This window comes from Brachyistius frenatus, unplaced genomic scaffold (assembly GCF_029030835.1).
Source record: "Brachyistius frenatus isolate BFR_SWC_R1_liver_20210118 unplaced genomic scaffold, ASM2903083v1 Contig_13, whole genome shotgun sequence".
Lineage (NCBI taxonomy): Eukaryota > Metazoa > Chordata > Actinopteri > Embiotocidae > Brachyistius > Brachyistius frenatus.
Window position 1 is genome coordinate 4175037 of NW_027210612.1, and position 13992 is coordinate 4189028.

Sequence of the window (13992 nt, forward strand, 5' to 3'; positions counted from 1 at the left end):
GTGGCATTATTCAGCGTGTCTTATTCTAGAATAAATATTCTAACAATACAAATAAGATCCACAAGTAACCTGAATTTGACCAATTCTTAATCATTCACAAAGAAAAAAAGCTGCTCTTGTTATTTAAAAACACGACAAACTGTTTTATAAATACAGTACAGATCTGATGTCATCGGAAAGTCAGGATCTATCATGTCAGCAACAAATACATTGAAATATTGACATTAGCATCAATACAGCATTCAAGAAGGTTAATGTGCAAGTTTGATACAGAATTCATATTTTTCCTCTCTTAATCATACTGGATCTAAAAGTACTGCTGACTGAGAACGACATAGTTCAGTGTGTTACAGCAGGACTCAGAGGGTCTATGGGTTAACACTTCCCTTTAATAAATTGCGATAAAATTAACTCTGGTAGAGAGTTCAAGTCAGGTAACCTTAAAAGAACTAATAACCACTTGTGAACCCCCTCAGTTCTCTTCAAACCTCATTCAACAGTTCACCACATGCATTCAAACCAAATTCATTTTCCATAAATGCTCCAAACATATAAACTTTGTTGTATTTGATTGTAAAAAAAATAAAATAAAAATCATCTTAAGCTTCCACTGGAAGAGGCATCCCTTTAAATGCATCAACCAGGTGGATCAGTGGTGAGGATAAAATACCTGGAAAATAAGAAACTTATTTTTAGTCAAAGGTGAAAAACAAAATAAAAAATTACAAAAATATGCAATATACCATCAGTCATGTATTTCAAATCATCAGATTTTGATCATTTGATTATAAATTAAACCTAAAGACACCAATTTATATATCCACAGCCTTGAGATTGTATGTAAAAGGGTCAACGGTACCTTTACTTTAGTGTACCGAGCGACTTGAAAGGCTTCTTCCACCGGGTTAGAACTGAAGGACTCTTTGCTGTGACAGTCTGAGCTCAGGCCATCAATAAGACTGGCTGTGCCCACTGATGTAGTGTTGTAGCCGCTATCCACCTGAACGCACACAAAAAGCAGGAAATGAGAAATATTAAACATATCATTGTGAAAAGTTTTAAGTTAGATATACAATTAAATGCAAAAATAAAGTAGCCCTTAGTTCTACGTGGGTGCAATTGTTCTCACAAACCTGCATGCTGGAATCGTAGCGTATGCTGCTTCCCTCTGTCAGAAGAGATACAAACATCTGACAGCTTTCTGTTGCTGATACATTGCACATACGAGAGCTGGTCAACTGTCCCAAAGGCCCTACAACTTCATCTTCCTCATCATCCAGCCTCCCTTCTACTCCCATCTCCTTGTCCTCCTCCATTTTCACAGGTGTCATAGGATCCAGGGTGACTCTCTCTGTGTCAGCAGGGTGAGCGTCTCGGGCCACAGGTGACGATGGATCTAGGTCCATAGAGGGGAGGGAAGATGAGGAGGGGGGGAGGTGTTCTTCAGCGTTCTGATTGTCTTGGAACTTAGGGTTGAGGATCGGGGAGATGAGGGGAGGGGAAGCCCAGCAGCGGACTCTAGATCTGGGCTTGGGTCTGGCGCTGTGGTGCGGCTCATTGTGGCAATAGAGCTGGTGTGGGGAACAGCCACGAATGGGAGAGCAACCTTCGACAAATGGACTCTCATTGCAGGACGTGAGGTCTATATCATGGGGAACTCCGTGTGGGGTCAAATTGCTCTGCCGTTTCCTCTCAGCTAAAGAACACAGATTCAAATTGAGATGAAAATTAGTTCAAAATGTAAAAAGTTGTTTCCTCAACTCTGCTTCATTTGGAAATGTTTGTATTGTCAGAAACAGACAAATGGTCTACCTGAGCCTACAGGTGTGCGCTCTGCATGCGCAACAATAGGAGAAGTGGTGGGGGAGACGAGGCCAGCACGAGATGAACAATCAGGAAACAGAGGGCTGCTGATGCTGCCGAGGCTGCAGTCCCGGAAGCAGCCGTGCTGGATGGGACTGGAAGAGAACTGACCCTATAAATAAGACAATGCAAGTCAATTTTTGTTTAATAGCGTAGGTGTTCACTTTGATCCAAATTAAAACAAAATTTATTAAAAAAAAACTGCAATTCTCTGCTTTAAAAACACTAAAAATATTAGTTAAGTTACTATTTTTGAGACCAAAATCTGCAGATATTATTAAAATAATAGGTGGATTAAGAATTTCAAGTAGTAAACAATTTCAGCAATAAACGTATGCTGATTGCGTGTCCACAGATTTCCAATTTCTTTCTTCAATTTCATGATTAACAATGAGATGCTTTAGCTGATAGCGCGACTAAGATATATTCAGTTCCGAATGTACGGCAAAATAATCGTCATTTGCATCCCTACACTTCTTCACTCACCGTAGGGGGAGTCGGAGCTGATACATCACAGGGCAAAGGGGAGGAAAACATAGCTTCTCCCTCAGAACCTTCAACTTCCCTGACAGCTCCTGCCACTCTGTTGACAGATAGCCTCTCCAGTCTGGTGTGGCCCCTCTCTGGGCTCGGTGGGCCAGAGCTGTCGGAGCCACCCTGGCCATCGAGGAAGAGTTTTCGTCTCAAGGAGGAGGAACTAAGACTCTCCTGCACAGCATCGTACGCTTCCTCATAGCGGTAATATTCCCCTGAGAGAGAAGAAACAGACCAACAATTATGATTGTGGATATTCTGTCGTAACAGATTTTCCAGCTTTGATTCTGCTGGCATTTAGCTGAGACTTACCGAGTATTTTCTCCAGATCGAAAGCTAAAGGCAGGGAAAGGGTTGTCTGACAAGACACTGTGGAAAAAAAAAAAAAGAAGTTAGAAAATAGTTTAAAGAAATAAGAGTTGGGGCAGAGATTTTAGAAAGTAATATTGAACCCTCAAACCCTCTCAAAAATACACCAACCTGAGATCTTTTCTGGCTCTTCTGCAATCATTGCCGACAGAGAACCTACAAGTCCACAGACACAATAACATTAACATGAAATAATTCACAAAATTAGAGTACAAAGTGAAATGGAAAAGTAAATGTGGGAAAGACAGTGTGATCAAAAACTATGAAGGACTTCCAGGAGTTAAACAGTAACATGAACTGTAAGTTTAGTTACTTTTCTTATGGAGCTGAAGGGTTTTTCGGGTGTCTGGTGCTGCCCAGGGGGAGGGCACAATGGCTCCTTTAGTGAAAAACTTTATTGGGAGGAAATGACATGATTACAAAGACAAACTATAAATCAGCAATACACTAAAATAAATTGTCATTATGCAATAAGAAGAGAACTGATTAGATTGTCGTACCTGCTCAATAGCATTCTGACATTTTTCCTCAACATCAGAATCCATCCTAAAAGAAAGAATAAAGACATTTCATACTCAAATCCCCTGCTGTCTTTAATTTGCTCACCAGATTTATCGCACCAGAATTGTCTTGGTTAAGAAGAAGAACACTTTCCTTCCTCTGAGTCTTGTCACAATGACATCCTGATAACCACAACAACCACTATGACTTGTGTGTTTCACTACATACCTTGTCTGGCTGAGGTAAAAAGACTGTCGCTGGATATCCTCTTGGTCTATGTGCACTGGTAGAAGACTGGCCATTTCATCAATAGACCAGTTAAACTTGGGTGGAGTCTATAGAAGAGACAGAAGCGAATAAAGACCACATCCACCTATTACTAAATCAAAACTTATGAACATAATGCAGCACAATATTTTAGAGAATTGAGCTATTTGACGGAAGACATGTGAGGAGCCCCAATGATTAGTCCATTAGATGATTGACAGAAAATGAATTGATTTGAGTCATATTTTTTTTTTTATATAAAAAATAAATAAAAGTAAAAGCTAAAATGATCTGGTTCCAACTTCTTAAATGGAAGTATTTCCTGGTTGTTTTAGTTCTCCCTAAAAAAAATAAACCGAATATATTTTGGTTGTGGACTGTTGGTCAGGACAAACGAAGACATTTTAGTCTGTAGGCTTTGGGAAACACTGATTGACATTTTTCACGCTTTTCTGACATTCACCCAATTGATTAATTGAGAAAATAATGGAACGATGAATCAGTGTCAATAATTGTTATTTAGAGCCCTACATGTGCGTTTGTGCATGTGTCACATTGCATTAAGAAGATATAAAGGAACTGATTGGTATGAGATGTGTTCGGACTTACAGCTTTACAAGCCTTGGACTTGAAGACGGATGGGCTCGGCACCAGCGGCTCCCGGAGATGGTGGTAGTCATTGGGACTTTCAAAGGGGTTTCTGATGGAAGGCCTGCCTGGAGTCTCTGGAGTGATCTGGAGCTCAACATGATCCCCCATCTTAGCTGATAACGACAAATAGCTCAGTCAGGATGAAGGAAAAGGACATTTAAAACAGGAAATTGGCATTACACAATAAACCAAGACGACGGTTTGTTTCTCTGCTTTGGTAGTTTAGCTGCATTAAGTTCCGTTTCTATAGAGCTCACCGGCACTCGAAGGAAGCGTCCATTGAAGAAGGAAGTTGGTTACAGCGTTACGGTATTTAAACTTTACTCAAACAAATCATCGGCACATTCATATATGAGCTACATACATTTTTTTTAATTTTTAATTTTTTGTTTTAATCGTCGGTACTTACAACTGTTATGGGACCAGGACTTTGAACGCGCAGCTAAAAAACAATCTTCATAGAGCAGCAAACAATCACCAGGCACAGTTCCAACGTTTATTTCAATTTCGCCCACAAGGTCTGCCAGCCAATAGGAACGCTACAGGAAGTTCTTGTGAGCCAATGAGGACGTGTGTGTCGTCACTTCCGCCAACAGTTTCGTTAGTGTTCAGCGAGATAGGCGGCTAACCAGCTGCTAACGTCGTTCCTTAATGTTTGCGCGTTTCTTATTTTTGGAGGACTTGTCTAAAATGAATGCGAAACGTTTAATTTCCAGCTGAAGTGTTGTGATCACTTACTCGCATTGTATCGCGTCAAAAACTTCTTTCAACTCTTCATTTGCCAGCCACCTGCTAGCTAGCGTTGGCTAACTTATATCCATTCACTATGGCAAGTGCAGCAAATGCAAACCTAAACGCAGTCCGGGAGACAATGGACGGTAAATATGTATAAAATACACGTCACGTGAACGAATTCATATATTTATAAACGATTATTCAATTCTTAATAGGCAGGCTATTTAGCAAAACCCACAGCATGAGAGTTTTGTCTTGTCATCAGACAATTCATCCACGTCACTTTCTTTCTCCCAACAGTGTTGCTGGAGATCTCCAGGTTGCTAAACACCGGTTTGGACATGGAGTCTCTGTCGATATGTGTGAGACTGTGCGAGCAGGGCATCAACCCCGAAGCCCTGTCTGCTGTCATCAAAGAACTGCGTAAAGCTTCGGAGTCCCTCAAGGTACGAAATCCGGCTCTCAAAAGAGCCTGCACATCTTCTTGAAGAAAAAAAATTAGACATCGAAGGGATGTCTTAAAATACAATGTCTTGCACTGCCTAATGAACAGTTGAAAACACTGACTCTCCCAGTGTGCGATGATATAACTAGGAGGAGAGCAAAAAACACATTTGAGAAGCCGTAACCAGTTTGTATTTTATATATATATATATATTTTTTTAATTTGTTGTTGCAAAGCACCCGTGAAGGTGTGGGATATATTAGACAAGTATGTGAACAGTTCTTGTTGGAAGCAGGAAAATGGGCTCGCATAATGATCTAGCAACTTTTGACAAGGGTCAAATTGTGATGGCAAGACTACTGGGTCAGCACATCTCCCCCAAAAAAAACACACAAAAAAAACAGGTGTTACGGGGTGTTCTTGGTGTGCAGTTGTTGATGCAAACCAAAAGCGGTCGAAGGAAGGACAACTGGTGAAGCGGTGACTGGGTTACGGGCGCCCAGGTGTGGGGAGCAAAGGAGGCCAGTGTGGTCCTATCCCAAAAAAGAGCTTTTGCAGCATATGTTGCTATAAACCTTCATACTGACACGCATCATGCGGACGGCTGGATACGTGCGCATCGTTTACTCGGGGAAAAGAAAAGTAAAAGACGGCAGCAGGATGCATGATGAGAAGAAGGCAGGCCGGCAGGAAGCTACTTTTGACAGATACCACCTGGTTGCAGACCGCGTATCGTCCTTCGTGCAGCAGTATTCCCTGATGGCAGCGGCCTCTCTCTGCAGGATAATACCTCCATGCCTTGACAGGTCAGAGCTGTTTTGATGGCAAAAGGTGGCACGAGTTAGTTAGCCTAGGCGGGTGACTGGTGTATACTGAACTCTTAAACTGTAATTTGTGACACATTCCAGCGGTCCCTTCCCACCCATTCGTTTTCACCAAGTTTTGCAAACATTTTGTACACATTAAAATGATCAAACACTGAATCGTGATGATGAATCACTGATGTGTCTATTTATTTTTCTCCAGGCTTCTGAGAACTGCACAAACTGAAGATGAAAAGTGATCACCTCAGTTTGGGACCTTTTAATGGGGATCATGCCTCGTTCCTGGGTCTACCATGGGCTCTTCAGCCAATCAGATTTGTCTGTGTTTTGGCACTCTGTCCTCCTCTTGGTGACTAATGTGCTCCTGTGCTGCGCTTTAACTTGTGTCTGGGTTTTCGTGAGGGCAGGCTCTGCCATTCTACCTCAGATTTATCCCTACTCCAAGTTGTTCCTAAAACATTTTGTAAAGTGTTATTTCAGGTTAACATCGACATCCTGCCTTAATTTAAGAGCAGACTTCTACTTTCTGATCTTCAACTTGTGTGGCACTTTTCATGAGGAAATGTTTTTATGGTGTTTTGAAATGTCTGTAATTTCTTATGAATTGTTTTTCATTTTCTGTCACCATATTTTTTTGTTTTTTTCAAACTTAATCCTTTCCCCATTTGTATTCATGTGACCATCAAGGATGGAGTGTCTAAATTAAACTGTTACTGTCAGTGGCCACCAGGTGGTGCTGTGTCTTTCTTATTTCCAATCTGTCGATCTTCATTGGGCGCTGGAAAACCTGCACCCAAACCTGCAGGAAAACCTGCACAGTTACAACTTGTCTCATGATTTTTACCGATGAATCACAGCTTCTGAGGTCTTCGCAGGTACTTTTTATATTTACCCTCTTAATTTGTCCTACATTTAGATTATAAAATAATTTCGTCCTGGTGATATACAGGCCTTCCCTTAATAGGAGCCAACTTTCAGGCATTTTACAAAGGAAGTGATCTTTCCTGTCAGACTAGGTGAAAGGGAAAAAGATTTTAAAAGATTGTACAACACAATACAAAAACACATCGCAGGAGTGATTGCACATACTTCACAAAAAAAGAAGACGGATAAAGGTCAGAGTGTACAGCAGGACGTCCTGTTGATCTGAAATCTTTGCTCTAAAACAGTACGAGAGCTGTATTGCACACTTGACAAAAAGAAAAAAGACAACTTTGATCAACCAGAAATGAAGCCCCTGCATCATGTATCCAACCACACCGCTATGTTTTGTTTCTCCGCTGTCTCCGAAATAGCTCTATTCATCTTCTAGACGAGGGAAAATGCTGAGAGCACAGAACACATCCCTCCACAGGCCAAGATACAGCAGAGGCTAGAAGCGACCTCTTAACCGCGCAGGCTTGTAAAGTGTATGTGTGTGTGTGTGTGTGTCCCTCTGTGTGTGCGAGAGTTTAGTTGTTCATGCAGCGCTGAAAATGTCTACAAATGAGTAGCCCCTAAGCCATGTGAGAGTAACACCTCACCCCTCACAGGCACACCACGGAGAAAGCCAGCGATATGTGTGTGTGTAAGCATTTCTGTCTCCTTTAGCTTTGTCTCGCCATCTTGACGGACAGGCTGCGAGGCTAAATCTCTGCACCGCCGCTTTGATCTCCTAACACAGTATCTCTCTGTTCCTCAATACCAGCATCATGTTAGCCAACTATGAGAGACATACAGATCGGGTGCTGTGGCTCTCCTTGATAGTCCATAAGCCCAAACAACGCCTGGTCTCGGTGGGGGGTGCACTGCGTGAGATGTTGATGGAGGGAGACCCACACCGAGAATCCTCTTCTTTTACAAAGGAAAAGAGTTATGCATGGCTTGATTGGCTACTATGGGCGTGGGATTCGGGATGCATTGCTCTCTGTTTGATGTGTTTGAAGGGTTTCTCTTTATCCAAGTCAGCTACTTTGATCTTTGTTAAACAAAATATTCCCAAATCCCACAGTCCTAACAGAGATTAGCGTCCATATATGCATAAACATCTAAGAGGTGTTCAACTAGGGCACTGGTCAGGTCACATGACTGTATCAACTTAAGAGGCAAGCAGGTCCTCACATCACAACTTCTAAAGGTGTTTATATTTGTACGTCTGATAATTATCCAGGCCGAGGATTATTTTTCTGATAAATGAGGGCAGTCTCATTTAAAAGTGAAAGATCTATGTGTGGCAATTACAGTTCAGGTGTGTGTAACGAATATTAGGAAAATAATTAGAGTGGACTGATTAGAAGTTCCTTATGTATGAAGAAAGATGGTCTGTTGATGTTTTTACAGACCTCAATTACAACCGTATTGTCTCATGAAAACAACTACAGTGCAGAGCCTTATTTGAAGCAGAGTTTAACCAGAAGTCAAAGATCTCTTTGTGCACAGTTATGTTTTGGTCACTAATTACCTTGAGCAATATACAGGTAGGCTTAATGGTCTCCCTGCAGATACAAGGCTTCGTTTGTCCATTTCATGTTTTATTACTCATTATATGATCCTTTCAGAGCTTGAATTTCTTTGTTAAAAAAAAAAAAAAAATCAATTCTCATAAGTTTTTCCAGTTGGATGATTAGTTTGAATAAGTTGTGTTTTTGAAGGGAACTTTTTTGTGTCTGATTTTCTTCAAAGAGTTTTTGGACAAGAGACAAAGCTAGTGTTTCACCCCTGCAACAGTATTTTAGGGTACTTGTGGACAAATCTGTAAAAGTAACAAAGGATATTTAACTAAGTACCAGTACTAAGTACACTTTACCAGTACTTTTACTACAGCATTTTAATTTTACACTCCTTTATACGTCTTTAGGTTCAGCTTTGAGTCTTAGGGATTGTTTGAGCCAGATGTAAGGACATTTCCATGATTCGTTAAGAGACTGGATTCACAAGAATGGGATAGACGAGAGGTCACAATGATGTTGACCTTTGACCACCAATATCAAATCAGTTCATCCTTGAGTCCAAGTAAATGCTTGTGCCAAATTTGAAAGAAATTCCCTCCGTTTCTGAGGTATTGCGACAGATAAACAGACAGCCTGAAAACGTAATTCTTCCAGCGTAGAGGCATTAAAAATAACTAACAATGTAGGGCCCTCTTATTTGTGTGACAATGTGGCCTCTTGTAAAGAATAATGACTCTTACATTTTTTAAGTGTCCACCCCAGTGACAGCTGTGGATGAAGGCATTACGTGTTCAAGTTGTCCAGATTCATCCCCATGTCTTGTGAATGAGATATCCCTTGAACGCTGGAAGCAAATTTTCTCAAATTTAGCACAAACATACACTTGGTCTAAAGGAAGAACTGATTACATTTTGGTGGTCAAAGGTAATTGTGACCTCACAAAACACGTATTTGGCCAAGACAACTGTAACGGGGTGTCTCCTGTTCCTCTGCTATCCACCACAAGCTCATTGGTTTTGTGGATATTGAGCTTCAGGTGTTTGTTGTTCTCAGGCTCTCTGTATCCTCTGTAAAAAAATTAAAAAAAATTAGTGAAGACAGCATGTTTCTTTCCACATGTAGTAACGCGTGTCAACATGGCGATAACGCCCATTTTGGCAAAAAAATATTCTTAATAAGTTTTATTAAATTCCTTCACAGTGGTCCCTACATATTATGAGTCTGGACCGGCGTAGATGTAAACTGCAACTTGCGACTAGTTGGTGGAGGAATATATTCTAGTTTATTTTAAGATGTTTAAGATTGAGCATGTTCTTAATGCCTCACAGCAGTGTATATCCTGGGGAGATCATGCCTTTAGATCCGCTACTCTGGCACTGAAGTGATTGATTTGTGAGTATTTCTGTAACTGATCGAGCTTGTCTGGCCCTCATCCTTCAATCTGAAGCTTCAGCGACTGTATTTGCCCTGAGAGGAGCTCTGTGACCTTGTTAGCGCTTTCTCCAATGCACCACCGTTGATTAAATACAGGACACACTTTTACAATACTATTTAGGTCCCAATTAAATTCATAGCAAGGAAATTGGATCATAAACTCTTTAAAGGATCGTTAACAATCATTAGACAGGATAATAGCATGGCAATCAAAATATGTAAAAAAAAAACTAAAAAAAAAACTTCCAAAGTCTTTTAGTGACTTTGTTGTTTTTGGACATTTTCCAAGCTGATTAATGTAGAATTGATTGATTTACAGTTGTAATTAGCTGTACTCTGCATAGATGCATAATAATCATATATCTCCTTGCTTGTTTTAAACTATTAATTGGTTTCATTAACAAAAGCAGTTAATTGAATAACAATTAACAAACTTGATGATGCTATCGACGCCGTGCATGCAAACTCCCTTGTGTTTTCCCTATGATGATAATGAAACCACCTTTTTATCAGATTGGAATTTTGTGTGTTGGACTATGTAATGACTAATATGATATCGGGCTTATTAGTTTATTCGAGTGGCTCACTGAGGCGTTAAGCTGGTATTGAACACGTTGTGTTTAACAGGTAGGCACCATATGCTGCCTTAATCAGACATTGGAATCACATTTGGTTGTTAAATTGTCTTCTAATAAAAGCAGGTAGTAAAACAACTTGAGTTAATTCAATTTCAGGCGAGTTTGGGTGAAGTGAACAGCTGTTCATATTTGTTGAATTGTTTTAACACCCTACCCTCTCCCCCCTCTCCTCTCGTCTCCTCTTTCTTATTTTTTAAAGGTTTAACTCCAACAGCCTGTTTGTTCTTCAACTTTTCTTGTAGAAAATAGAGACGGAGGGTGGACGAGCTGTCCACTCTCCTTAAAAGAAGACAATACCAGGCATATTGTAGTGACAGCTTGCATTGTGTGTGTGTGTGTGTGTGTGTGTGTGTGTGTGTGTGTGTGTGTGTGTGTGTGTGTGTGTGTGTGTGTGTGTGTGTGTGTGTTTAAGAGAAAGAGGGAGAGAAAGCAGAAGGTAAAGAGAGCATGTGTGTGTGCATGTTAGGAAAACAGAAAAATATAGAGAGAATGTGTGTGTGTGTGTGTGTGTGTGTGTGTGTGTGTGTGTGTGTGTGTGTGTGTGTGTGTGTGTGTGTGTGTGAGACTGTGTTCTGTATGTGCATGTGTGTTACAGTGACAGCTTGTATTCTCCGTGATTAATGATGTGCTGTGTGACTTGATAAGTGCTTCGGAGGACCAACGCTTGTTTCAATTAGACCTTGTGAAGGTCGCGACGCCGCGCCGGCCTCTCATTATCATATCCATAATCAATCCACATTATCATAGGGGAATGTGGAATGGATGTGTGATATCTTGGTCATGCGCACACACACTCACACACACACACACACACACACACACACACACACACACACACACACACACACACACACACACACACACACACACACACACAGACAGACGCCTAATCACATACCAAAACACAATGACATACTCTCTCACTCACAAGAGCACACACACACACACACACACACACACACACACACACACACACACACACACACACACACACACACACACACACACACACACACACACACACACACACACACACACACACACACACACACACACACTTCACTCCAAGATGATTTGAATCATAACAGTCGCTGTCGGAACGGATTGTCTGTTCAGATTAAGAGTATGTTTCTGAGAATTAAGCAGCATTGATGGTGGTGGCATTTCAGATCCCCACTGCAGACACAAATGCCAAAACATCATTCTGTCACCCCCTCCCTCTCTTTCACACAACCACATACAATATATGACCACACGCACACACACACATACACACTTAACCAGGACCCTGGGGCATTTTTAATAGAGGCGAAGTGATTCGTATGTTTTTACTCCTCTAATGAGAACAGATTGAGTGGTATTTACACTTCATCGGCTGATCTAACCACCTACACACTTCCCTCATGCTTCTGCTGCTCACTGGCCAAAACAGACATGTGGAAAGAACCAGAGCTTGGCTTTCAAACAGCGACGCAACATGAACATTATCTTTGCCTCTTTGGCTCAGGATGGCACCTCGGCAAAATAAATATGAACTGTTAAAACAGGAGGGAAGCTGCAGCCAGATTTAGTTTATTTAAGGAGGCTGCATGCATTTGTTTCAGACAGTGTACGAATGAAGGGGAAAAAGTGTCCCGAACCAGATTTAAATGGCGAGCACATTTCGTCAAGAAGGGTGACCTACTTCGTATCTGACTCTTCTTTCCCAGGAAATCTTTAATTTAATCATAAAAATGACAAACACAGTCCAACTATTTACTTCTAAAGCATGCAAACAACAAACTAATATTTCTGTATAATTCAATAAATGTGAAGTGAGGCAAATGTTGGAGGTTAAAACTTCATCACAGAGTCCTGGAGCAATTAGAGGAATCGAAGAAGATGTAAAACATTAATTAAGTTGGAAATATTCAGTGAAGGGGGTCTCTTCCCGGGTGGTCAGGATAGGCTGGCAGTCTAAGGAGGAGAATATTAAATCATTTCAAAGACAAAGACTACTACACCAATTTTGCGTCCGATGACATTGTCATACTTACGGTTTAAAAAAAGAAAGATAAAAATCAATGCAGCAGCAGCAGAAAACTCATTCGTTTTTTTTCTTTTTTCATTCCATACCTTCTTCCGTGTGAAAAAATGGCGCCTACAAAGCCCACAATGCAATTCGGCCACCTGAAGACCTGTAAACACTTCCGCATGCATACAATTTTGGAGCCCCCCTTTAATGTTACACAGTTCAAGTTTGAATTTGTTTCCTTCCATATGAGCACACTGTATTTTTACACTGGAGTAACAGGACAGATTTTTGCCATTAACTCAACTTCATTGTTTCCTTTCAGGGGAGTTTAAGCACAATGGCTGCAGTATGAATTAAACCTATAACCTTCCTGTTGTGAGACAAAGTCACTTCCCACCAGGGCATCCTGCAACCTACTGAGTGTTTTCTTAAACACTTTGTTTGCTTATGAGAATGTGAATGGATGAGCTAAACTTGTATTGAATTAAAATCTAGCGTCTGGGGTTAAGAGCACAAATAAAACTTTTTTACGCTGGCATATTACTCATCAGGTCTTTGCTCATGCCACTGTTGTACGTTAACCGAGTTCATTGTATATCAGTAAATCTATTATCACAAGCTGCCTAAAAAGCTGCAAAGCACTGGCCTTGGATGGTTTAAAGACCCTTTTACTGCTTATTAAACACTTTAAGGTGGGAATGTACAACAGGAATCAACCCTGCTTAACACTGATGGCTTTATCTGTTTTTTCCACAGATGGAGAAAGAGAGTCGTGACATTTCTTTTTGGCAAGGAAAAGGCCATACTCAGCAGGAGTTATCAAAGGCAAAAAGTAAAAAGTTCGAGTTCGCTATCTCTCTCTCTCTTTCCCTCTCTCTCTCTCTCTCTCTTCCCCTGGAGATACTCATGTTAAGCATAATTAAGCAGATTTGATTAGCATCAAGCCTGGCTTCCTCTCTTGACTTTTAATGAATGTAAATCTACCATCTACATCCTAAAGATTAATTTCTGCCAATTAAAAAACACAAGAGGGCTTATTCGAGAGAGGGGTGGGGGGGTTGGGAGGAAAAGAGTGTTAAAGTCCTTTGAGTTGGAGTACAGTCGGAGTTTTTATCCTCTTCCCCCTTGTCTTATGGTGAGATGGTCTCTGGAGATCTGTGTCTCTCTCTCCCTCACGACCAAGATCATTATCAACACAATGTTCCGTGAAAGCCACTTTGAAAGGACTGCAAGCTCCATATGTAAATGACGGGACTCTGTGTGTGTGTGTGTGTGTGTGTGTGTGTGT

At 40.9% G+C, this 13992-nt stretch overlaps 2 protein-coding genes across 2 annotated transcripts; one reads left to right on the top strand and one right to left on the bottom strand.

Annotated features, from left to right (window-relative positions):
• Nucleotides 1–499: 499 nt before the first annotated feature.
• bora (bora aurora kinase A activator) lies at nucleotides 500–4293 on the bottom strand. The gene is made up of 11 exons (XM_069692593.1): nucleotides 4144–4293; nucleotides 3496–3602; nucleotides 3267–3312; nucleotides 3080–3158; nucleotides 2878–2922; nucleotides 2710–2766; nucleotides 2350–2612; nucleotides 1813–1975; nucleotides 1134–1696; nucleotides 860–1000; nucleotides 500–670 (listed from the first exon to the last, which is right to left on the bottom strand). The coding sequence occupies exons 1-11, from the start codon at nucleotides 4291–4293 to the stop codon at nucleotides 650–652; spliced, it is 1635 nt and encodes a 544-aa protein (XP_069548694.1). The 3' UTR covers nucleotides 500–649.
• Nucleotides 4294–4776: 483 nt separating this feature from the next.
• mzt1 (mitotic spindle organizing protein 1) lies at nucleotides 4777–6915 on the top strand. Its single transcript, XM_069692594.1, has 3 exons — nucleotides 4777–5063; nucleotides 5221–5366; nucleotides 6392–6915. Exons 1-3 carry the CDS (start codon nucleotides 5012–5014, stop codon nucleotides 6413–6415), a joined length of 222 nt encoding a protein of 73 aa, XP_069548695.1. The 5' UTR covers nucleotides 4777–5011; the 3' UTR covers nucleotides 6416–6915.
• The last annotated feature ends 7077 nt before the right edge of the window (nucleotides 6916–13992 follow it).